We start from the raw sequence: 27,553 nt of genomic DNA, 5'->3' as shown, positions 1-27,553 counted from the left end.
GAAAATACAAGGACATAACATAACAAAGGGAACAGCAGGAGAAAGGGGAAACACCAATTGCAGGGCAGAGAGAGAAGGGAAACAGAGATGGACAAACAAAGGATTCAGGTAACGATGAGTGTTCGGGGGGAACGCAAGGGGTGTACAAGATGGATAAATCAGCAACATTTTGGGAGTGGTGGGGCTGGTTTAATGGGTACGTTTTGGATGTGGGATCACACCTGAGATGGTGGTTTCACAGGTTGGAAATTAAAGGAATAAGTGAGTGGAGATGAGCAGTGATTCTGGATTTGTGCAGTTTCACTATGAGGGGAATGCTGATGGACTGCATGCATCCTGTAAATACTTAGTGGAGGATGGGAGGGGTGGGACTGAAAATGGAGAGGGCAGAGGTTGCAAGAGCAGAAATGAGGTAGAAAAAGACAGAGAGGCCACCGGCCTGTCAGTGATGGTGAAGTGATAGGCCCACAGACTTAGTAATACAGCATTCCAGATCTTCCTTCCATAAATCAACAGTAATTTAAGTATAACTAGCGTAACCCGCGCTCTGCGCGACATGTTGGGGTGGGTGTGTTTGAGAAAGGAACTGATGCAGAGTATCAGTAGTAATTTTACTTTAATGCAGTCAGTGGAATACGATTTCACTGTTTGAGAACTATTTTATTTACTTTTTTGTACCATGCACCTCATATGGTCTTTGCGATAATGTAAGCCGAATATCACGTTACTCGAGCGCAGAACAAAGTCGAAGATAGCGCGACACGAAACCACAAACTCGGAAATAATATATAAGATGAGGTGGCCTTTTGGCTTGGAGACCTCAAAGTATTTCCTTTTCTAAAACTTGGTTGGCAAAATGGGGCCTCACTGTTAATTTGTAAGTATTTGTACAATTAGTATAGGGTGGTGTATTGATAGCTTTGCGAAGTGATTGCATGTGCAGTATTTTTATGCATACAATGTCAAGATCATATGAAAGCTAACACATGTAACGTATAACAACGGGAGCAGGAGACAAGAGGGTGGGAGAGGGAGGCACAAAAACAGTGGAGAATAGACACATGAGGAGATCTGTGGAAGGAAGTGGGATGGAGTGGGGTACACCGGGTAAACAAGATGGGCACTACAGGGACTTTCAGGAAGGAAAGCAGGGAATATGAAGGAGGTGGGTTTGGGGTGGATTAACGAGGGTAGAAAAGATCATAGTTTTGGATGGGGGAAGACAAGAGATGGTGGAGAACAGCTGTTTTGTAGACCTGGAGGGAAGAGTGGGATTGAAGAGAGTGTGTGAGTTTGTTCCAAAGGTGGGAAAAAAAGAGTAATGAAAGAGTGAAGGTGAGCACTGAGCAGTGATTCTTGATTTTTGTCTTGCTGATAATGGCAAGAGTGTTGCTAAAACACTTGGCCTGAGCTATTTGTCAGTAATACATTTCTGACTTGATCGTTTTGTGACATAATTAACTCACTTGTACTTATTATTTAACTGTCTCAATTATTCCCATTTTCATGTTGGGTCGGCCAGAGAAAGTATTTTGGCCCAAGTATTTCACGAACCAACTGAACAGTCCCAACATTTGAATGAATGTGACAAGGATTTGTAACTAACTAGACAGCCCGTGAACCTGTTGGGTTCCCGTTGTGACAGCGGTTGATAAAAAAAATCATTTCAAAAAAACAAATATATGTAGCTCCAGCAAACTATACCGCTGAGGTTGTTTGCATTGATCAAATAGTTCCGAAGAGTACTTCACTGAATCGCGAATTGATTTTTTAATAATTTTTTTTTCGTTGCCCAATTTTAACGAAACTTGATACTGCATATCACAGGAGAATGGTGAGTAAGGTGGCCCAAAAATTATTGCGCTATCATGTACCGTTTTGGCTGTATTTCAGGAACATACATACATACATATTATATACAAGATGAGAGTTTTAGTAATATATATATATATATAGATAGATAGATAGATAGATAGATAGATAGATAGATGTGAGCAGACAGGACACCCAGCTGGCCAGTTTAGCCTCCATTTGAGGCATAGCACACTTTTGGTTTTGGTTTTGCCACTTGTGGACATCTGACCGGCAGTTGCTCCTTCCAGCTTCATCAAAGCTAAGATTCCTGGATCTGATACATTGTGTTTTACTCTTTTATTCTAATTCCTATTTCGCTGGTCATGTTTATCATCATATTTTCTGTCCCAAACTGTATCTTGTTGTGTTGAAATGTCGAGTTCGTGTCCCTGGTAAATTCTGCAGCCTACTCGTGATAGTTGGGTTGTGCTTCTGACTATATATTTTGAAATCCTACATACCTCATTTTCACTCCTTTTACCCTAAAGGGGCTGTCACACCTTGACGTTTTAGCCAGCGTATGGCAAGGTCTCAAAATGTATGTAAAACGCTGGCGTACGCTGAACTATTGATGTTTTTTAAGTTTTGGGCGTATAATAACATGTTGGACATATGCATAATGGATTAGTAACGTACAAAGAACGTTTTAATCACATATAGACAACTTATACCAACGAATGCTGAGCGTGTTGTCGGCATTCACAACCTATGCCCAACGATAGTCTAACTTATGCATAGCGCGGCAGCGTATCGCCGACGATCATGTGGCGTAGGCTATTAATAGGCTGCGGCTCGACGATTCAAATCATAACCACACTAGACATCGAAGTGTGAAGCCGCTGTCACACCTTGACGTTTTAGCCAGCGTATGCCGACGTATGAAAAATTTGCCAAACCAAGCTGGCACACGTCGAATACGTTGTGGGTAAGTTTTGTATACGCGAGTACGTCGAGAAATTTTCAGCATGTTGAAAATTTCTCGACATACTCGATGTACGACATACGTTCCGCATACGCTGGCATAAGTTGTAGGCATGCTATGCGATCGTTGACACACGTCGACACACGTTACTTGTACGCTACTCATAAGTCGAAACACGTCGAGGTAATGGTTAGCGTCAGTGTTCCAGACTCCCTGGTTTTTTTTTTCTTCGGTATGACGGTGATGTTGACACTTCGATTTCTCGTGCGGTTTTGATTTAAATCGTTGAGCGGCAGCCTATTAATTATATTATATTATAACCGCACTAGAAATTGAAGTGTCAACATCACCGTCATACCGAAGAAGAAAACCCCCCCCCCCAAAAAAAAAAACAGGGAGTCTGGAACACTGACGCTAATCATTACCTTGACGTGTTTCGACTTATGAGTAACGTACAAGTAACGTGTGTTGACGTGTGTCAACGATCGCGTAATGTGCCTACAACACATTACTCATAGGTTAGAAATAAGTTTCGGGTATGCTAAACATTACCTCGACGTGTTTCGACTTATGAGTAAATTACAAGTAACGTGTGTCGATGTGTGTCAACGATCGCGTAACGTGCCTTCAACTTATGGCCAGCGTATGCGGAACGTCTGAGTCATACGCTGGCATACGTCGAAAAATTTCAAGCATGGAAAATTTGTCTAACACCTCGGCGTACAAAGACGTATGCCAGCGTACTACGAAAAAAAGCCAGCGTACTATGACGTATGCCAGCATGCTCTTAACGTATACAAACTTACCCATAACGTATTCGACGTGTGCCAGCGTTTTAGCCAAATTTTGCATACGTCAGGCATACGCTGGCTAAATCGTCAAGGTGTGACAGGGCCTTAAATATTGTTACTTCTGATCCATTAGCTCAATCCTTTCCCTTCCAGCTGAATTTTCCTCCATGCCTTCAACCAAAAGCATTCTTACCACCCCACCCATGAAGTCTGTCGCAGGTTATATATCCAGTTTGGTAATGCCGAAACGTCCATTTTGCAGAGGTTGTGTGCACACGATAATAATTCTCCATTCACGTCCATTCATGGTGTCAAACTCCTCCATCTGAGTACCCCCCCACCCACCATCTGAGTACCCCCCCCCCACCCACCATCTGCTTTCCCCTAAACCAACCCTGTCTCTGTTTCCCCCGTGTCCCACTCCCTCTCAGTTTATCCCCTGTCCTGTCCCCTCTCTGCTTCCCCCTGCGCCTCACCCTCACGGTTTCTGACCCACCCCTCCACCTCTCGATTTCCACACCCCATCCCTCCCCCTTCCTGACTCCTTCCCCTCCCTGCACCATCATGACTACTCCCCACCTCCCATGACTACTCCCCACATTCCTGCACCATATCAATCATCTCCTCTTCCCTCATCCCAAAATATGTGTATCTCAAACACCCCAACCTCTAAATCCAGGGTGCTGCCAATAAACCGGACATCACCTGTTTAACAGAATCCTTCCTCCCACAGGATGTCCCCGACTCCTTTGTGTCTCTACCTGGCTATTATCTCCTCCGGTTTGATCTTGATCTGAACCCTGTCCTGGCGGCAGTCACAAATAAACATCTCCATTTCTCACTGTATGTGTGCTGCTCTTACACCTCCCAAACCCCAGGAATACCTCTGGCTGTGACTTCCCCTTTGCTCCCACCTCATGTTTGTCTGTGTTGTACTGTGCTCCCAATAGTGACGACTCCATCTCCATCTCTCTCTCAGACAACAAGGAGCAACTTTTAATCACTCATCACACCCAACTCTCTCTTTATCATATGTGGTGATTTTAATTGTCACCATGCAAATTGGCTGTGTTGGTACCTCTCTCACCAGCCATGGCACTTCAGCAAAGGACTTCTGTGATTTCATGGGACTGACCCAATCTGTTAATCTCCCGCCCGGATTTATGTCAATGATAAATCCTCCCTTCTGGATTTGGTAATGACCAACTTCCCCACCAATGCATATTGCTCTTCCTCTGCCGCAATTGGTTCATCTGATCATGTGCTTGTGAAGGTCAACATCTCTCTGGCCATTCTTAGAGAACAGCCTTAGTGCCGGTGAATCTGGCAGTTCCCTTTTGCAAACTGGCAGGGACTGCAAGTAGCCATCAAACTTCAGGACTGGTCTCCTCTATCTACTGCCCCTGGTATTAACTCAGCCTGGGAATTCTTCCACAGAAAGCTGCTCTCTCTTATGCACAGATTTATCCAATCTCATGTTCAATTATCATACCCATCCTCCCGCTCATGGTACACTGAATCCTGTGGTGAGGCAGTTGCCTTAAAACAACTTGCATTCTCCTCCTCGAAGGCAAATTCGACTGAAGGAAACCTCAGATCATTTCACAAAGGCAGTTACAAATGTGTGTCCACTCTCAGGAGAGCCAGAAAGCAACATCTGTCCAATCTCAAGAATGAGATTTCAAACTTGGCTCCCTCTTCTAAAACCTGATGGCACCTTGTTGTCTGTTTCTGGTGTATGCTCCTCCTCCACCCATTATCTCTCCTCAAATGGCACTACAGCCGACTCCACATATGAGAAGTCCGAATGCCTCAATTCTGTGTTTGCTTCCAAATCTTGTCCCCAACCCCACTCTCTCTGTATCCACCCTTCCCAGTCACACCCATCTGCTCCTGGACTTTGTCTTTTCCACCTGAGGAGGTGGATATATTTCTGACAACCCTAAATTATGACTGCTACTGGACCAGATGGTATCAGCTCGTGAATCCTAAAGGCCTACTCTGCTGCTCGTACAATTCCACTCTCTGCCCTTTTCACCCTGTCATTTGCCCTCAGTCTACTTCCATCAGCTTGGAAATCAGGCAACAATCACTGCATTGCATAAATAAATAGCCCCAGTAGGCTGATGGTCATCTCTTGAGGTTATAGTTCAGACCTTTGCTGAATCAAAAATCTGGGAAATGTAACAGATGTTAGACTGGGATCAATTTAATGATAACAGAAATTGAAATGCGACAAAAATAAAAGAAAGTTTGAACTGAGATTTGAAGCCATGCCGACTCAATCTCCTGGGACCGAAAGTTAAAGGGCGAGATTTGGGAGGACTCCCCCGATCTGAAATGGAAAAATCTAAGACTGAGCGATCCTGTGGACCATCGAGTAGAAGGGCTGCATCGGGTTTCAGAGCAATCAGTTGGTAAATAAGGGACAAGGAGGGATCAAAAGTTTCAGGGGGTAACTCCCCCTGGGAGCCCTCATGATTTGAAATCGAAATTTCGAAGTGTGAGCGATTATGTGGGCTACTCTCTTGTTTCCATGTGTCAAGTTTCAAAACAATCAGTAGGGTGATAATGGAGGAGTAGCAAAAATATCAAAAAGTTAGCAGATGACCGGACGGACAGACATCTGGACATCACGATCAATTTTATATGGTCATCCTTTCAAGATGGAGGTGAGATGACCGAAAAGTCTTTCAGTGTGTTATTCCAAACGAATTATATCTTTCAATGACCCTGATATCAAATCTTGTGCTTTACTCTATTTTATTTCAATTGTACATCGAAATTGGATGATAAAGCAAAGCTTCAGCCTCAAACACATCAGTTGATAAATATTTGGGAATACTCACTGTCATAACATGAGCAACGACAGCCATTTAAATACATCATTCATTAATATGCCAGATTTATGATGAGCAAGTCCTGCTAAAGTGGTGAAATTTTTTCAGTCGGGTTTTATGCTGCATAACATCCTGCAATATTCAAAGGGAAACTTCAATAATACTCCATTAACCCTTCCCATTCAGACCACTTTCCAAGTTTACAGATTTTCTTTCCTGAGAGTTTGATTCTATATCCACCTAGTCCACCCGATGTCCACTCATTCTTCCCCACATCTCTTATTTCTCGAAGTGTCCCTCCATTTTGGCCTTCAACTCTGTTGTGGGTGTGTTTTCCCTTTCTCTTTCTGCTGCTCCTTTTGTTCTGTTATGTCCTGATCTGTTCTATGTTCGAGCTCCTCTATGAGCCTCAACTTGTAAGGTTTTAAATAAGCTTTGAAAGCAATGGAAAACATGAACCACATGGCGCAAAGGAGCAGACAGGAGAATACTTCACTCACTTGATGCCAAAAGAGATGAGTGACACAATGACCACCAGAAGATCTAGAAGGTTGAAGTAGCTTCTGCAAAAGGAGCCTTTGTGCAGGAATGCACCGTAGGCTGTCATCTGCAAGGTACAGGACCACTCTCTTCATCGTGAAACCCTCTAACCCAACCGCTCTGATAGGCCATCTCAACACCTTTATGGCTTCACATAATATCTACAAAGACAAGATATGTCATGTCATCTGCTAGGTATTGGCACTTAGGAATTCAATGATGGCCGATATTGGCACTTAGAACCCTTGATGATACACTTCTGTTACAAAGCACATGTAACTATATTACCCACCCCCCCCCAACTCCAAATCATGGTTTTGCCCAAATTCCTTTGACGAGTGGTGATGAAACTTTCTGTATAACTTGCTCAGGGTTCCAGCATACTGAGAAGGATATTTGTGGAAATTAATTTTTTTTTCTATAAATGTGAGGTGGCAACATTCTTCCCTCAAATTGAAGTTGATATTTGTGGAAGACAATATCATCGTACAAAATTTTAGCATTTCATTATTTAAAAACCTGTAATATAACTAGAAGGGGAGCACTCGGGAGAGTGCAAAACCTCCGCCGCCAATACTGCTGGGTCACTCAAGTGGACCTTATATCTTATTCATTATATATGTCAACAGTGCTGACAGAGTTATAGTTCTTTTGTCGAACATTTTTTTTGGGGGGGGGTTTGGAAATCACTTAAAACATGTAGAAATGCAAAAAAAAGAAATCGAAATTGTTGAAAAAAAAAGTTGCAAAATTTTTTTTTTCTCTAACAATTTTTTTGGGGGGGGGGTGGTTGGAAATCACTTAAAACATGTAGAAATGCAAAAAAAAATTTTGTCCAAATTTTTTTTTTGGGGGGGGGTAACAATTTTTTTTGGGGGGTTGGAAATCACTTAAAACATGTAGAAATGCAAAAAAAAATCCTTTTTGGGGGGGTAACAATTTATTTTGGGGGTTGGAAATCACTTAAAAATGCAGAAATGCAAAATTTTTTTTTTTTTCTCGAGCAATTTTTTTGGGGGGGGGGGGGGGTTGAAAATCACTTAAAACATGTAGAAATGCAAAATTTTTTTTTTTCCTCTTACAATTTTTTTTTGTGGGGGGGGGAACCAAGTCCAAAATTTAATGGCATGATCCTTGGACCATACCTAACCACCCCACCAAGTTTCGTCGAAATCCGTCGAGGAGTTTTTCCGTAATACTCTTCAAAAACAAACAAACAAACAAACAAACAAACAAACACACAAACAAACAAACAGAAAGGGGTGAAAAAAGTAACCTCCATCCAGCTTCGAAGATGGCGGAGGTTAATTAGCACCAATGTATGATAGAGGGGAAACCTTAAATACAGAATTAGCCATGTACGGATTTGTGTGGAAAATGCATTTTGAACGGTTAACGATGTTTCCGTAGACTCTGCAAAAGGGCATTGTGATCTTGAAAAGAGTAAACTGATGGACTATTCCGTTGGTATCCTTCATAATATCTGTAAACTACAGGGAGACCTTTTTCAAAATGAGCAGTTACAAATGCTCGTGGAGTAGAAGAGACAAGCAATGTCAGCGTTGGTGTGATGAAGCCCCCATATATATATATATATATATATATATATATATATATATATATATATATATATATATATATATATATATATATATATATATATATATATATATATATATATATATATATATATATATATATATATATATATATATATATATATATATATATATATATATATATATATATATATATATACATATACCGGGCGTAGTGGCGTGCGCCTGTAATCCGGCTACTCGGAGGCTTGGGTTGGAGGATCGCTTGAGGACGGGTACTCTGCACTGGGCCGTGGTATGAGACGTAGGGCAGCCCGGAATCATGGTAAAACCTACTCCTTATTCACTGTGTCGTAAGAGGCGACCAGGGTTGCGTCAGGAAGGGCATCTGGCGTAAAACCTGTGCCAAATCACTATGCGGATCATAACGGATGATCCGCTGTAGCGACCCCTAATGGGAGCAGCCGAAAGAAGAACATATATATATATATATATATATATATATATATATATATATATATATATATATATATATATATATATATATATATATATATGTATATATATATGTATGTGTATATATATATATATATATATATATATATATATATATATATATATATATATGTATGTGTATATATATATATATATATATATATATATGTATGTGTATATATATATATATATATATATATATATATATATATATATATATATATATATATATATATATATATATATATATATATATATATATATATATATATATATATATGTATATGGAGCCTGGTGTTGGCGCAGTGGTTCGGGCAGCGGCTTGGGATCCAAAAGGTCCTGAGTTCAAGCCCCGTTGGGCCACTGAATTAATACACCAGGGGGTTGACTCAGCCTGTCATCCTTCCGAGGTCAGCAAAATGAGTACCAGTGTACTGGGCCGGTGTATACCCCGGTTGAAATAGGTGTACCATATCCCTGTGTCGTAAGAGGCGACCAGGGTTGCGTCAGGAAGGGCATCCGGCGTAAAACATGTGCCAAATCACTATACGGATCATACGGATGATCCGCTGTGGCGACCCCTCATGGGAGCAGCCGAAAGAAGAAGAAGAATATATATATATATATAATATATAGAGAATATATATATATATATATATATATAAAATATATAGAGAATATATATATATATATATATAATATATATAGAATATATATATATATATATATATATATATATATAGAATATATATAGAATATATATATATATATATATATATATATATAGAATATATATATATATATATATATATATATATATATAGAATATATATATATATATATATATATATATATATATATATATATATATATATATAACAATATATAAATATATATATTTATATATTGTTGTGGTTGACGAAATTCACAAACCACCATTCAGGTCCCTCGGGTGAGATATCTCGGTAAGTATATGTGTAGTTAGGCCCAAACCCGTTGTCTAGAGGGAATAAATGTCATTCATGCGGGCTGCGACTCTTCAGGATAGCCGTTTTTCTTTTACTATCTTTATTTTGGACCAGCCGCCATTATTACCACCACCAACCACGTCTCAACAGCCATCACACAACAACCACCAACCACAACGCCGCTTCACAACAACAACCACCAACCACAACGCCGCTTCACCACAACCGCCACGACCTTTACCGTCACAACTCGCCACCATCGCATCACCGTCATTCCCACGCCACTTGTGGGCGCCGATGCTGGACTCGTGCGGGGCGCGCACCGAGCAGCGTGTTCAGAGACATCACGGACTTTCCGCAGAAAACGGATCAAAAACGACTCACGCCCACTTTTGCTCCGTCCAATCGGTGAGCGAGGGGCGATTTGGCCCCGCCTCCAGGGCGTTGGAGGGCAGTCGCTATATGCAAATTCATGGATCAAAAAGCATTCACGCCCACTTTTCCTCGGGCCAATGGGGAGCCAGTTAGAGAGGTGAAGGGTCGGAGGCAGAGGGTCAAGGGTGAAAGAGCGAAGCCACGGGGCTTATATAAACGGCTGCGTTCGTCAGTTGAGTTGAGTGTGCGGAGTTCAAGAGAGTCGTCGGTGGAGCTGGAAAGAAGTGGTACTAGTCAGAGTGAAGAGGACGGAGCTGTGGAGAGGTGACGGCGGCGAAGGCGGACGAGGGGGTGCTCGCGTCGGTGCCGGGAGCTGCACAGGGAGAGGCCAGCAACGCGACCGAGGTGGAGGAGGAGACGCTCGCCGCGGGACCCGAGACAGGGTGATATCCTCCTTCCCCCGAGCATCAGCAACCCCCTCCTGTTTCCCCCCGCGCTGAGATAGTGCGACAAAGGGGGCCCCCTTCCCACCCCCTACCAGACATTGTCCGCGAGGCCCGCAGAGTTGAGGCACCACCGCCGCTCCGCGTCTCATCATCAGACGGGTAGGCCCGACCCGGTCTCGGCCCCAGGCCCGCCTCATCCTGGAGGGTGGTTCTCTTTTCTTTTGCTTTGGGAATATGTGTTGTCGGCGCCGTCTGTGAAGTAAAATTGTATAAGTGTTGCCGTGTGCCCGGTAGTCGGTTAGATCTGCATTGTTGCATTTGCTTTTTGTGTAATATTGCATTGTCTTCTTCTTTTACATGTGCTTTTGGTGGAATTGTATATGTGTGCTTTCCGTTCATCGCGAAATAAATGTGAGTTATGTTGAACTGTTTTCCTGCTTCGCTTCGTCTTTTCTTTCATTGAATCTCCATCTTGCTTCACGTAAAGGGTTGGTCGTGGGCTAAAACGCCCGATAATTAATCGAACCGTCGAGGCCGACGAATAACACCGCTCGGTTATCCCGATAGTACGGAACGGGTCGCTTAAAGTGGCCCGTGTCCGAAGTCGACCTGCGGCGAGGTGCGATCGCCCGGTCTACCCTCCGTGTGGGTACTTAGGGAGGTCGAATTTGGCGAGCAACCCTATCCCACGCGGGGGCCGATTGGCACGATCGTGGTGAGACCGAAAGGTCCACCCGTGACTAGTTCCCGGCGTTAGTCCGAGAGGGTCACGACTGGATTGTCCGTCCGGTGGGCGACGTGCCGCGATTCGAGTTACGTGGCCGTTCGCACGCCGGCGGGCGCGAATCCGCAACACTGGTGTCAGGTCGTGCGATATAAACTCAGCGCCCTCCTCGCGGCACTGGTATCGGAGAACGGGAAAACGGGCTCTCCTGTCTCCAATTAAATTCACGGGAATCGGTCCAGGGGTGAGAGGAGCGACCCCCGATTCCCTCCAAATTACGAGCGAGCTAAATTAACCCTTTAAGAGAAGCAAGATGGCGTCTCAAGGCGAGCGGGAGCCGGGGGTATTAGAAATGGATGTAGAATGTGTAGAATCCATGGCTCAGGATGAAATCCCCGTGCAGGAAATGTTGGTTGTACAGGAAAACGAACTCGCCCAACTGAACCCAGAGCCCGAAATGGGTGCGGCAGCGGCCGCGGTGTATGACACCTCCCCTCCCCCTCTCCACCAAAACCCTTCCCCAACCCCTGCCGAAACGGCTCACCCAAGCGCACCCGACATGGCCCAGCTATTCACCATGCTGGCACAAATGAATGCGGAAATGACAGCAAGGATGGATGCGAATACACAAAAGATGGATGCGAATGCACAAAAGATGGATACAAACGCAAATGAAATGAAAAACGAAATGAAAGGAATGAACAAGCAAATAAACGGAATGGAAGCAAACATGAAGGAAGAAATGAAAGAGCTGCGGGGTGAGACGCAGAACATGGGCCGATGCCTGCAGGCGGGCATGAAGGCCGTGACCAGGGAGATAAAAATGGCGACTCCACGTGTGGGAGCGAACGAGCTGGTAGGGGGTGCAACGGCTGTCGGGCCCGCGGTGGAGGCGGGTGAAAAAATAATTCGGGGGGCGTGTTGGGCGAGGGTCGTGACGGTAGCCGGGAAGGGAACGATAGAGGGAAGACTGCACGATGAAGACGGGGTAAGTGACGCACACACACAGGTAGTGGAGGATAATGGGGGTGAGCTGGTGGACTGGGTGGAGACCCAGTGCGAGCAGCTGGATGGCCTCCTCCAGGAACGAGGGGAGGGAGTATGCCCCCTTGAGGCGAGTCACGACCAGGTGGGTTCGGTCGTGTTTTGCGAGGTTGAGGGGACGAGTGCTGTGGACGGGTGCACGGAGAGCTTGGGGGGTATAGAGGCCCCGGAGACCCTTGTGGGGACACGAATCCCCAGTGTGGTTGTCCCTGTGTGTGTGGTGCAAGGCGTGAGTGCGTCCCCGTGTGTGGAAGCGACCCCGTGTGTGAGTGGTGTGGTGGCGATAGTGCCAGAGTACGTGCTTCCCAGCACGCCGTGTGTGGATGAGGCACCGTGTGTGAGTGAGGCCGTGTGTGTGGATGAAACGGCCAGTGTGGATGGGGCACCGCGGTTGAGTGCCCCCGCGTGTGTGAGTGAGGGACGGTGTGTGGATGAAGCACCGCGGTTGAGTGCCCCCGCGTGTGTGAGTGAGGCACGGTGTATGAGTGAGACACGAGTGAGTGAACGGCCGAGTGCAAGGGAGACCGTGTGTGTGAGAGAGCGGTATGTGAGGGAGATGTCGGTTGGCATGCGGGAGCACGCAGCCGCGTCTCCCGGTGTGAATGTAATGGAATGGAGTGTGAGCGTCGTAACACGCAGGTGTGCGTGGGTCGAATGGCAACGACGGCGACATGTGAGGAAAGGAGGCAGAGTAGCGGCTGTGGTTGTTTCGGGAACCGTGCCGGGTTCACCCAGCAGTGAGCACGAGGTCCGTGCTGTGCAACGCACGAGGCCGCCACGTGCTCGCTTGCGAGAGTGAAGTCCCGGTCCGGAAACGCCAGCGGTGGATTTGCCGATCCCGCGGACGGACAAAGTTTAGGCAGGATTACGGATTTGGACCGGACGGGTTCTCCACGCGATCGTGTGTGTTAAGCTCCAACGGGCAAAGCACATGTGTTCGCGTGGGGAACCCCTCGAGACGTGGGGCTTGTGTTTTTTTTATGCGCACGGTGACGCCATGGCAGCACGTGGGGTTGGAATCCGGCAGGAGGGGTATCCCTGCCGGATGGTACCGTCCAAGGAGGGACGAGGTACACGTGCAGCTGCATGACGTCACGGGCAGGTGCAAAGTGCGCGAGTTGCCGCGCTGGTGCTGCGCATGGAAAAAAAAAAAAAAAGCAAGCCTCACTTTCGGGTGCACAGGATACCTGGGCAAGGGGTGGAAGACCGCCTTGACCAGGGCACAGGATGGAAACTAGTTAGGGGGAAGGGTTAGCTTAGTTAGACCGACTTCATGGGGCAGGGGTAAGTCCTCATGGAGTCCGTGGAATGGATTAGTTAGAGGGATTGTAGCGAGATTTAGGTTGGGGAATTGATTAATGGGATTATTTGGAGACAGTGACAGACAGTGAATGTGTAGTGGGGACGTAGCTTAGCTACGTAGTGTTAAAAGGAACGTGCTATAGTTTAAGGGACGACGTGGGAGCACGAGTTAGTTAGGGGAGGTAGTTAGAAGGATGGCAGAGTTCAGTGGTGTGTGTGTTGAAGAGTTGGTGAGTGAAGTGGAAGCATGTGCTTGGTGAGTGAGTGAGGCCAGCGGGTCTGTGTGTGGAGCGAATGGGGACTGCATGGTGCGATGAGTGATTGGGGGGAGGAGTGACTCCCGCCCAAGGGACCCCCGGGGTCAGTGTAGAGTGAGTTAGGGGGTTAGTTGAATTGAAAAATGGAGGTCGTTTTGTTGTTGGTGTGAATGTAGGCTCGAAACCCGTTTGGAGGGGTGCAGGAGCCCTGTTGACGGGTTGGGAGCGTGGCTGCGAAAGGTGAGTATCGCTGAGTGGGTACCCCGGGCACCAGGCTGGTCGGCCGTAGTCGGCCAAGGGCCCATGGGGGGCCGGGATAGCGTAGTGGGCAAGGGTGCGCCTGCTTGGTGCGGGGGCCCGGGGCGTCATTAGCCGCGTGGGCAGTGTTGTGGGCACGGGTGACCCTCGGAAAGGGGCCTGGGAAGCCAGCCTGCCACGTGTGCGTTTCAGGGGAGGTGCCATGGGGGGCACTCCCCGGTGTTAGGGAGCTGGTAGGCTCGGAGGCAGTGTAGTGCCCGGGGGTGCCACAACGGGAGATTCGGCAGAGGGTCGTGCCTGCCAAAGGGAGCCACGTGTCCCAGCCATGAGACCGTGTGAGGGCACGGAGAGAAAATTGGGGGGCGAGGCCCGAAATTGTGAGGACACCAACACAGGCGACGGGAATCTGGGTTGTTAGAACCAATAGTTTAAGCGAGAGGCGCTTGTTGAAAGCCCCGGGGTAGTTTAACAGTTAAATGGTTCGGGTAGATTAGGAGATGTACCCCTCCGCACCATCCATCCCCGCGCTGTGGGCCGCTGGACCCACTTTGGTTATAGATCGCTGAACTCTGGGGAGGCCATTCTGAGGCTTGAGTTGGGCCACGACACAGGACGTTAGCTCTCCCTTACTCCCCTCCGGGAAGGGAACGTAGGGGTTGGGAGTAGGCGAGGTGACAGGATAGGTTAGCCGAACAAGGACGATAAAGGGGGTTAGGGGACGATTTATAGTGGGGAAGTAAAAATAAAAACAACAAAAAAATAAGTTGGGGCTAAATTGGGGTTTGACAAATTAAGGGAGTGGGTATGTACAGTGACAGGCAAAGGCGATAGGTGGGAGGGAGACAGGTAGGTAGGTCCGAGCCCACCTTCCAAGTGGCCAGCACCACCGCACTCCCTCCACCAACCTCCACGGAACGGCAAAGGCTGGCCAACTTCATCGGCAGCTGTTGTTTTGCTGCAAGGCCTGTGCCGGCTGGATCGTCTGCAGCTGCTGTGCTTCAAGGCCTGTGCCGGCCAGTTCATCTGCCGGCTGTGTTTGCCTGCAGCGGCCTTCTTCTGCGGGCTGTGTTTGCCTGCTCACCTTTGCCATGCCATGCCCACTGCCCATGTTCACCAGCCCCGTTCAATTTTTGCTTTGCCCCCCCCCCCCCTGTTCATTGCCATGTGCGCCAGGATCAAGGCAACAGTTTGGAAGCTGCAAGAACTGCCCTGTTGGCAGCTACAACACGGGCCTGCAGTGGCGGCCCGTGCACCGTGTTTGTGTTCATCCATCCATTCGTTGTGTTCATTGCGTGTGCCACTTGAGCTGGCACGGAGACTGCATTTGTGCAGCCCATGCACCGTTGTGATTCACTGCGTTCAGTTCAAAAGGGAAGGCCTTGGACTGCGTGGGAGCAGCCGGCCACGTTCCCTGTCACCGGCATTGTTTGAGTCAGAGACTGCATGCGAGCAGCCTGGCTCCCTGCTAACTGCTTTCTTTTTGCAGAGTTCATTGATCCTGGGCCATGGTTTAGTGTAAAATTTGTAAGTTAAGGTTAAGATGTACTGTAAATATGAGTGCGCCCCCGGCATGTTTGTCTTAGCGCCGGCAATTTTATTTAAGTCTTCCGTGTGAGTGAGTTTGTTTAGGTAGTTACTCAGCCCTTAGGTTATTTATTTTGGGGACACGATTACCATGAATGTCGCACTCAGGGATCCGTAGGTAAAATGTACTAGGGGAAAACTACACATGATGGCACACGAAAATTTGACGACTCGGGACGAGTCTGTAAAAAGGGGAGTGGGTAGTGTTGTGGTTGACGAAATTCACAAACCAACATTCAGGTCCCTTAGGTGAGATATCTCGGTAAGTATATGTGTAGTTAGGCCCAAACCCATTGTCTAGAGAGAATAAATGTCATTCATGCGGGCTGCGACTCTTCAGGATAGCCGTTTTTCTTTTACTATCTTTATTTTGGACCAGCCGCCATTATTACCACCACCAACCACGTCTCAACAGCCATCACACAACAACCACCAACCACAACGCCGCTTCACAACAACAACCACCAACCACAACGCCGCTTCACCACAACCGCCACGACCTTTACCGTCACAACTCGCCACCATCGCATCACCGGCATTCCCACGCCACTTGTGGGCGCCGATGCTGGACTCGTGCGGGCGCGCACCGAGCAGCGTGTTCAGAGACATCACGGACTTTCCGCAGAAAACGGATCAAAAACGACTCACGCCCACTTTTGTTCCGTCCAATCGGTGAGCGAAGGGCGACTTGGCCCCGCCTCCAGGGCGTTGGAGGGCGGTCGCTATATGCAAATTCATGGATCAAAAAGCATTCACGCCCACTTTTCCTCGGGCCAATGGGGAGCCAGTTATAGAGGTGAAGGGTCGGAGGCAGAGGGTCAAGGGTGAAAGAGCGAAGCCACGGGGCTTATATAAACGGCTGCGTTCGTCAGTTGAGTTGAGTGTGCGGAGTTCAAGAGAGTCGTCGGTGGAGCTGGAAAGAAGTGGTACTAGTCAGAGTGAAGAGGACGGAGCTGTGGAGAGGTGACGGCGGCGAAGGCGGACGAGGGGGTGCTCGCGTCGGTGCCGGGAGCTGCACAGGGAGAGGCCAGCAACGCGACCGAGGTGGAGGAGGAGACGCTCGCCGCGGGACCCGAGACAGGGTGATATCCTCCTTCCCCCGAGCATCAGCAACCCCCTCCTGTTTCCCCCCCGCGCTGAGATAGTGCGACAAAGGGGGCCCCCTTCCCACCCCCTACCAGACACTGTCCGCAAGGCCCGCGGAGTTGAGGCACCACCGCCGCTCCGCGTCTCATCATCAGACGGGTAGGCCCGACCCGGTCTCGGCCCCAGGCCCGCCTCATCCTGGAGGGTGGTTCTCTTTTCTTTTGCTTTGGGAATATGTGTTGTCGGCGCCGTCTGTGAAGTAAAATTGTATAAGTGTTGCCGTGTGCCCGGTAGTCGGTTAGATCTGCATTGTTGCATTTGCTTTTTGTGTAATATTGCATTGTCTTCTTCTTTTACATGTGCTTTTGGTGGAATTGTACATGTGTGCTTTCCGTTCATCGCGAAATAAATGTGAGTTATGTTGAACTGTTTTCCCGCTTCGCTTCGTCTTTTCTTTCATTGAATCTCCATCTTGCTTCACGTAAAGGGTTGGTCGTGGGCTAAAACGCCCGATAATTAATCGAACCGTCGAGGCCGACGAATAACACCGCTCGGTTATCCCGATAGTACGGAACGGGTCGCTTAAAGTGGCCCGTGTCCGAAGTCGACCTGCGGCGAGGTGCGATCGCCCGGTCTACCCTCCGTGTGGGTACTTAGGTAGGTCGAATTTGGCGAGCAACCCTATCCCACGCGGGGGCCGATTGGCACGATCATGGTGAGACCGAAAGGTCCACCCGTGACTAGTTCCCGGCGTTAGTCCGAGAGGGTCACGACTGGATTGTCCGTCCGGTGGGCGACGTGCCGCGATTCGAGTTACGTGGCCGTTCGCACGCCGGCGGGCGCGAATCCGCAACAATATATATATATATATATATATATATATATATATATATATATATATATATATATATATATATATATATATATATATATATATATATATATATATATTGTTATGGCTGTGGAAATTTGCAATACACAAGAAAGGTCCTCAGGTTAGATATATTGATAAGTTCATGTGTAGTTAGTCCACACCCGTTGTTTGGAGGGAATATGTGCGATTCATGCAGGCTGCGACGCTTTGAGTTAGCCATTTTTCTTTATCTATCATTATTTTGGACCAATAATCCCCCAACAACTCAAACACCGCCACCTTCGCCTCTTTACCTCTACAAATCCGTCCCGCAAACATCGCTTCACCACCATTCTCAAACGACGCCCGCCAACAACTCAAACACCACCACGTTTGCCTCTTTACCTCCACAACTCCACCCCGCAAACATCGCTTCACCGCCATTCTCAAACGACGTCCACCAACAACGAAACCATCACAGCAAACCCCCCACCACCTTCGCCTTTCTCCTTCCACAACCATCAACCACACCACCTGTCAACACCGAACGTCGTGCTGTCCAGGGCCCGTTCGGTGATTGTTGCCGAACGCGTCGAACCGCGAGTACAAATGGATGCCTTTACGGGAGAGGAAATCGAATCAGTGGAGGTTCAGGCCCCCCTTTCCTCCGTCCAATGGGCGAGCGTCGGGCGTTGTGGCCCCGCCCCCAAGCACGATGCATGTGGATTCCTTTTAGGAGGAAATTCGGATCAAGAGAGGCTCACGCCCCTTTTTGCCCGACCAATGGCTGAACATCGGGTGGCGTGGCCCCGCCTCCAAGCACGTATTGATCCACGAATTTACATACACGCTCCTCCCCCCGGTCTATAAAGATGCGAGCACAAGGCGACTCGCGGCTGGGCTGGTCGAGTGAAGACGGAGGTCGTCGTCGAGGTTGTCGTTGTTGGGTCGTGGTCGAAGTCGTGGAGTCTGAGTTGTGTGTTTGTGGGGATCGGACGGCGAAGGGGACGGAGCTCGAAGTTGAGGTCGAGGGACGAGTCGCGGAGTGAAGCAGTGATGCAGAAGAGGGCTCAGGGGCGAGAGTTCGCCGGAGTCGGTGCGGTCCCAAAGCCCCGCTCGCAGGATGGAGCGTCCGCCATTCCCCTCTCTCCACCCCGAGCATCAACAATTCCCGCCATCCGCGCTGAGATAGCGCCGGTAGCCCCGTCCGTTCCCCACCCCAACCGTGGTGTCGACCGACCAACACGTGCCTGCGCAACGCACGCCTAAAGGAGCTCACCGACCACGCCAGGGGCACGGAGTCAGGCAAGTTACGCTGACATTGCGGCGAGCCCGGCATCGCGCCACGAGGGCGCGGGTAAGACCCCTTCGGTCTCATGGACCTGGCCGCTCACCCAGGTCCCACGTACATTTGGTCCACAGACCTGTCTGCCCCCTTGCCTATGAGGGTGGCTTTTATTTGCTTTTGTGTAAATGTGTGTGGTGCCAGTCTTTTAAGTAAACCTGAATAAGTGCTTGTACATTGCTTTATTTGGTTGTATCTCTGCGTTGCTTTCATTGCTTTGACTGTTATATGTGCATTCTTACTGTATGGCTGTGAATACGTGCTTGTATTGCCTTGTGTGTGTGTGAAATAAAAGTGCTTGTTAAATTGTAACCCGTTTCGTTGCGTCCTTTCCTTTGTTTGAAAGTGCCATCTTGCATCACGGAAGGGATTGGTGGTGGGTTTAGACACCCAGCAAGTAATCTGAACCGTCGAGGTCGGCGATAACTCCGCTCGGTTATCCCCTTAGCACGGAACGAACCGCTTAAGCGGTTCGTGTCCGGAGCCGATCTGCGGCGTGGTACAACTCCTCGGTACGCTACCCACGCGGGTACTTAGGTATATCGACATTCGGTGATTCACCTTATTTCGCGTGGGTAGAATGCGGACTGGGTTGTGGTGAGGTTAAACCCCCACCCGTGACTGGCTCCTCGCAGTAGTTCCAGGAGGGTCACGACGGAATTGTCCGTCCGGTGGGCGACGCGGTTGCGATTGGAGTTACGCAATCGCTCGCACGCCAGGCGGGCCAGAATTCGTAACAATATACATATATATTTATATGTATATATATACAGTATATATACAGTGGGACCCGCTTAATAGAATCACGGTTAATAGAATCACCCGTATTATAGAATCAAAATCGTTGAGACCGATTCCATTGTATCTAAATGTACACAATTTTTCCCGTTTATTAGAATCAAAAACCCGCTTAATAGAATCAGCTGCTGGCCATCCACTTCGACAGTTCAGCGCCTACTGGCCGCACAGTTCCAACTTTTGCCACCAGGCGGCTGACGTCACGCTAAAAATAACGCTATGCCACTACAGTGATTTCGGTAGTCATTGTACAGATAGGCAGACGGCTGACAGCTGCAGTCTAAGCACGAGGCGTGTCGTCATTTCCACGATGGACAGAAAACGAAAGCGGACGGATCGTTCAAACATTGATAAAGCACAACTCCTGAGGGACTATGACGCTTTGCCCAGAATGAGCCAACGAGAAGCTGCAGACAAGTTGGAAATTAACCAGCCGATCCTATGCAAGATTCTGAAAGATCGAGAGGCCATTCTGAAAGGTCAAGTGGATTCGTCTTCTTCTCAGAAACGCAAGCGAAGCGGCAATGCACCCGATGTCGAATCAGCAATGGTCAAGTGGATTCAAACTTCTAGAGAAAAGGAAGCACCGCTTTCTGGACCTCTGATGCGGGAGAAAGCGGCTCAGTTCGCGGAAAAGTTCAACAACAAGAAGTTCAGTGCGACAAACGGCTGGATTGACCGGTTCAAGAAAAGACATGGAATCGTCCACAAGAAACTTCACGGAGAGGCAGCGGCGGCTGACGTAGGAGGGAAACAACAATGGCTGGACCACGTGTTTCCGGATCTCGTAGAAGGCTTCACGGCTGATGAGATCTGGAATGCTGACGAAACCGGGTTGTATTTTCGGGCCTTACCAGACGGAACGTTCCTCTTCAAGGGAGATCAGCACTGCGGTGGGAAAAAGCCAAAGGAAAGAATCACGGTGCTTTTTTGCTGCTCGATGACTGGTGCTAAGCGTCCTCCTTTCGGTATTGGTAAAAGCAAGAATCTACAGTGTTTCAAAGGCCTCAAAACAATTCCAGTTCGCTACAGAGCCAATTCCTCCGCATGGATGACAGGTTTCCTCTTCACTGAATGGCTCGATGAGTGGAATCGCGAGCTTCGGCGTCATGACCAGAAAGCGTTGCTTCTCATCGACAACTGTCCGGCACATCCCCCAATCACTTCAACTGTCAAACATTACTGTGGCATTTCTCCCGCCGAACACAACCTCTGTTCTTCAACCGTTAGATCAGGGAATTATCCGTTCATTCAAAGCTCATTACCGCCGTGCCATGCTACGAAAAGTGCTCACTGAGATTGACAACGAGGATGGAGCAATGACAGCGAGTGACTTGGCGAAAAAGATAACGATCCTCGACGCTATGCTGTTTACGGACGCAGCATGGAATGATGTGAAGACTACCGGCATAGTGAACTGCTGGCGCAAAGGAGGAATTTTCATCGGAGCGGCAAGCGAAGGCGAAAGGGTGGAGAGCAATGACGACGACGAGTTAGCCAACCCTCTTCAAATGGATCCCGACCAATGGCAGGATTTCGTCAACATGGACGCCACTCTCCAAACCACAGACAATGATGTCACAGACGAAGCCATCGTTTAGGCAGTCCAACGCGAAATGGGAATTGCTACTGACGCAGACACTAAAGTGGAGGGAAGAGGAGGAAGAGGAGATCTCTGTCCCGACCATCAAGGAAATGATGTCTGCAGCTAAGGACGATCAGGCTTGGTTTGCTATCACATGGGTTCAGTGACATGGCCTTCCTGCGCAAACTTGACAAGGAGGTCACCGCCATTGCCACAGACTTGTTAAAGCAGGCAACAATCGACAATTTTTTCATTACAGAGTAGGCTCATCGACAAACCTATGTTGTTTTGCTTTGAAAAGTACATATGTACTGTACGTGTAATTGTTTTATTTTCAGTAGTAAGTTACATTGTTTTGAGCAAGCGTGTCATATAAATCAAACTCAATGCTGAGTATTTGTCTCCGTATGTGTACTCGACATTTGATCCGCTTGATACTCCACAACTCTGGTGAACTCGGATATTAGAATCACCCGCTTATTAGAATCAAATTTGTCCGGCCCAAAGTGATTCTATTAAGCGGGTCCCACTGTATATATATATATATATATGTATATATATATACATATGCATACATATGTATATATATATATATATATATACATATATATGTACATATGTATATATATATATATATGTATATATATTACGAGCAGGGATACCCGTGCTCCGCACAGGAATCCCGTGGATGACGGCGGGTCTGAAGGAGTATATGTCACAGTTAATTGTAAAATTGTAGAGGCTGCCACCATTATTATTTTTTTTCATCACCATTATAATATTATATTTTCTCCGCCATGTTTTATATGCAGAAGACTCGAGTTCAAAAATGTTAAGATTTATTGCCGCATCAGATAAAAAACCATAATTCCTCAACAATGTGAGGCTGGTTTCATGTCATCATTTGCGACTTAATTTATACGTCGGGCATAACCCAGCCTGGCCCAGCGTATTTGATTTATTAACCTCCGCCATCTTCGAAGATGGATGGAGGTTACTGTTTTCACCCCTTTCTGTTTGTTTGTTTGTTTGTTTGTTTGTGAACAGTATGATGGAAAAACTCCTCGACGGATTTCGACGAAACTTGGTGGGGGGGGAGGGGGTTCGGTATGGTCCAAGGATCATGCCATTAAATTTTGGACTTAGTCCCCCCCCCCAAAAAAAATTGTTAGAGAAATATTTTTTCTTTGCATTTCTACATGTTTTAAGTGATTTCCAACCCCCCCCCCAAAAAAAATTGTTACCCCCCCCAAAATAGAGATTTTTTTGGGCTTTCTACATGTTTTAAGTGATTTCTACATCCTCCTCCTCTTCTTCTTCCTCTTTCGGCTTGCTCCCGTTAGGGGTCGCCACAGCGGATCAACCGTCTCCATTTCGCTCTATCCTCCACATCTTCCATTGACACTCCAACCACCCGCATGTCCACCCTCACCGCATCCATGAACCTCTTCTTTGGCCTTCCTCTTCTCCTCCTGCCTGGTGGCTCCATCTTCAACATCCTTCTCCCGATATACTCCGCTTCCCTCCTGTGCACATGTCCAAACCATCTCAATCTCGCCTCTCTCACTTTATCTCCAAACTGTCCTACCTGCGCTGACCCTCTAATATACTCATTTCTTATCCGATCCATCCTCGTCACTCCCAACGAGCATCGCAGCATCTTTAACTCTGCCACCTCCAGCTTCGCTTCCTGTCTTATTGTTAGTGCCACTGCCTCCAAACCATACAACATAGCTGGTCTCACTACCGTCTTATATACTTTCCCCTTCACTCTTGCAGCTAACCTTGTCACAAATCAATCCTGCAACTCTTCTCCACCCACTCCATCCTGCCTGCACTCTCTTTTTCACTTCTCTCCCACACTCTCCGTTACTTTGGACAGTTGATCCCAAGTATTTAAACCAATCCACCTTCCCCACCTCAACTCCTTGCAACCGCACCATACCACCACCCTCCCTCTCATTTACACACATGTACTCCGTCTTACTCCGACTGACTATCATTCCCCTTCTCTCCAGTGCGTACCTCCACCTCTCAAGGCTCGCTTTCTACATCCAACCCCCCGAAAAAATTGTTACCCCCCCCAAAAAAATAGAGAATTTTTTTTTTGCATTTCTACAAGTTTTAAGTGATTTCCAACCCCCCCAAAAATTGTTAGAATTTTTTTTTTTTTTTTTGCATTTCTACATGTTTTAAGTGATTTCCAACCCCCCAAAAAATTGTTACCCCCCTCAAAAATTGTTAGAGAAATTTTTTTTTTGCATTTCTACATGTTTTAAGTGATTTCCAACCCCCCCCCAAAAAAAATTGTTGGAGAATTTTTTTTTTTTTTGTATTTCTACATGTTTTAAGTGATTTCCAACCCCCCCCCCCCCAAAAAAAAATTGTTAGAGAAAAGAACTATAACTCTGTCAGCACTGTTGACATCATATTTAATGAATAAGATATAAGGTTCACTTGAGTGACACAGCAGTATTGGCGGCGGAGGTTTTGCACTCTCCCGAGTGCTCCCCCTCTAGTTTACATCTGTTATCCTGATAAAAAAAAAATTATGTTATATTATGTATACGAAGTTACAACGTACCTACTATATGTATACGAAGTTACAACGCCCATAACCATTCTATAAAATATCTACATAAACCATAACCATTTAATTATAAGATATTATACACATACGCCATACGCCATCACCATTCTATTTATATCTGTAATATGTATATATACAAACCACCACCACCATTTTTATTTTTCACCAGCAACATGTATTTCCTTCATCGCACATCCTATTCCCGTTTATGAAATAACTGAAGTAGCTCAATAATTTTAGTGGAGTGCTCGAGGATAAACAATATTTGATGTCTTCCCCTCTGGGGCCAATATGTATAAAGCCTCCGATGATCCCACATATAGCTGACCATGGGAAAAGCAAGGAGTGGATAATTCCAGCCCTGCTACTTTCAATGACTGTCCTTGTGCCTTATTGATAGACATCGCAAAACACATACATCGCAAAACACATACAGGAAATTGTAGTCTCTTAAATTCAATCGTTGAATTTGATGGAATGAGTGGAATTCGTGGAATGAATACATCTTCTCCTTTCGCACATCCTGTCATGATAGTGGCCTCAATTACATGTGGTAGTCGTCTTTTCACAATCAGTTAGTTCTGTTGCAAAGTTTTAATGCATCTAGATTACGTAATAACATAATACGGCATCCAACTTTTAACGACAGATTGTACGGAGGCAATCCTGGTAATTCCAATGAGTTTAGAAATTCTGTGGGATAATGTATGGCTTGCTCAGTATCCAGTGTGGTGTCAATAGACTTGTGACTATGTTGTTCGCCTGGAACGACTTGCAATAACTGATGGTTTATTACACGGACTGTTTCATTAAGTGGAGCCAGGATTGTTCTTTCACAGAGCCACTGCATGTTTTTGTAATTAGTCGCTAAATTGGGATACACATGAGCCTCTAATTCTTCCATCGATGAAACTATTGCGCCACAGTCATCGGGAATAGATATTACATCATTTGTGTTCGGGATTTCACCATTTCCAAGTTTGAGAAGTAATTGTGCGAAATTGCCAGCATCTAAATCACCATATAATTTGACCCTCATATTTGTTCTTAGATGGATAGTTTGTACGAATGTCCAGAGGTATGAAGATTTTATACTGGCTTTCATTTCATCAGCTGGAGTGCCACGGGGTACTACAGGTAAAGTTTGTCTGAAATCACCAGAAATAACCAGCATAACTCCACCTTTAGGCAGGTCTACTCCTCTTAAATCTCGCATAGTTCTATCTAATGCTTCGAATGCATTCTTAGGCGACATCGTACCTTCATCCCAAACTATGAGGTCGCAATTCTTCAGCACTTTTGCTGCTTCAGTTTGTTTGCCAATGCTACAAACCGGATATTCCATTGTAGCTAAGTCGAGAGGCAATTTGAAAGCAGAATGTGCTGTGCGGCCACCTGAAAGTAGTGTTGCGGCTATACCGGATGAAGCAACGGCTAATGTGATCTTTTTCTGGCTCCTCATCTTAGCAAGCAAAAGGTTGAGGACAAATGTTTTGCCAGTACCACCCGGGGCATCCAAGAAAAATACCACACCACTTCCCTCTTGAACCACTTCAGAAATCAGTTGATATGCATTACTCTGATCCTGTACCAGAAGCGGCTCATTGTCAGAAACAAACTTTGCGAGAGTATCTGTGTTGTAGTTTGTTTCACGGAACCATTCTCTACTGATGGTTGCGCTTTCAGACCTATTAGAAGAGGGAAGTCCCCACTTAGTTAAATCTTTCCCGCTCATGTATAATACCAAATCTTCAATGTATATCAGAGCCTCATTGAACATATCTGGTGTGTACTGGATATGGTATAATATACATACGGTAATTTTTGCATTGGCCTATACACTATAAATAAAGGTTGGTCGACTTACGACCAAATCGACTTACGATTGGTCGGTCGGAATCGATCGTGGTCCTAAGTCGACGACTACCTGTATGTCCAATAAAATATGACTTGTGTTAATCATGCATTCAAAGAGGCGTTTGTTGATGTGAATAGGGCCTATGATAAGTGTGTCGAATGCATAAGTCATAATTCGGAAACGGGAATTCGGAATTAACTGTAGCAATATTTTTTCATTCTATTGCAAATGGCATTGGCCCCATGTCAATCAGCTGAACTTAAAAATTAACGTTACGCAATCAGGTGATGACGTCATAATTCGGAAACCGGGAAGTCGGAAGTCATTGTCTTCAATTGACTGTAGCATTATTTTTCATTCTATTGCAAATGGCGTTGGGCCCATGTTAATCGGCTGAACTTGAAAAATGAACGTTACGAAATCAAGTGATGACGTCATAATTCGGAAACCGGAAGTCGGAAGTACAATTCTTTTAGATCGGGACACTCCCGGGTACATGTTCTGTCAGCATGTGAAGTTTGGTGAGGATCAGTCCAGTACTTTTCGCGTGCATAGGTCACAGAGAAACACACACACAGACACCCAGACAGACACACTTTCAAATATATATATATATATATATATTGTTACGAATTTGCGCCTGCTGGCGTGCGAGTGATCGAGTTAAACTAATAATGGCCGCTTCACCCACCAGACAGACAATTCAGTCGTGACTTCCCGGAACAACGCCGAGAACCAGTCACGGGTGTGCCTTCAACACACACCATGGCCCAGTCCGTATTCTACCCGGGCGCGACAGGGTCAATCGCCGAATATCGATATACCTAAGTATTCACGCGGGTAACCTACCGAGGGACAGAACCTCGGTGAAGGCCTGTTTGGACACGAGCCGCTTAAGCGGTTCGTTCCGTTCTGGTATAACCGAGCGGATATTATCGCCAGACCTCGCCGGACCCGATTCTATTATCGGTATTCAAAACCAACTAGTATTCCGAAAGCAAGATAGCTGTTCAATTTGGGGAAAAAGGACACGACGAACGGGTTAACATTCACACAAGCACATTTATTATTTTACACAGATGCACATATACAGCCATGCAATCAATTGGGGAAGGGGACAAGACACCAGCAAGGTAAAGCACAACGACTGTCTATGATTTACCATGTGCATTCACTTAACAACAGTTCTTCTTGAAAGACTCGGCGCCACAACGTTCACTCAACAGAAAAGCAAAGAAAAGACCCCCTCAAAGACAAGGGAGTCAGACTGGGCCCATGGGCCTTTATAACGTGGGGCCTTGGTGACCGAAAGGGCCCCACGAGGCCATTGCAGGTTACCTGCACCCTTGTTCGTGCCTTGATGGGGCGAGTCGCGACATCCCGTCCCCACGGAAGCTAGCGTAGCCGCAGTTGTGCGCAGGTCTTGCCAAGCAGCAGGCGAGCTCTCTCCGGCTCTCCCCACACGCACGCGCAGGTTCG

The 27,553-nt window shown here is 46.8% G+C and overlaps 1 protein-coding gene across 6 annotated transcripts in view; it reads right to left on the bottom strand.

The window, feature by feature from the left end:
- Positions 1–27,553, bottom strand: part of LOC147027773 (voltage-dependent L-type calcium channel subunit alpha-1D-like) — a 518,308-nt gene that overhangs the window by 134,278 nt on the left and 356,477 nt on the right. For all 6 annotated transcript variants that reach the window (XM_085877381.1, XM_085877383.1, XM_085877382.1 and 3 more), the window contains one exon: positions 6,908–7,014. In XM_085877381.1, the coding sequence (XP_085733507.1) occupies positions 6,908–7,014 (107 nt within the window). The remainder of the gene's footprint in view (positions 1–6,907; positions 7,015–27,553) is intronic.

The sequence above is a fragment of the Eptatretus burgeri genome, chromosome 4, assembly GCF_056783735.1.
Source record: "Eptatretus burgeri isolate ZD-2024b chromosome 4, Ebu_testis_v1, whole genome shotgun sequence".
Lineage (NCBI taxonomy): Eukaryota > Metazoa > Chordata > Myxini > Myxiniformes > Myxinidae > Eptatretus > Eptatretus burgeri.
Note: the sequence above shows the minus strand (reverse complement) of the source record. Positions and strands in the feature narration are given on the sequence as shown.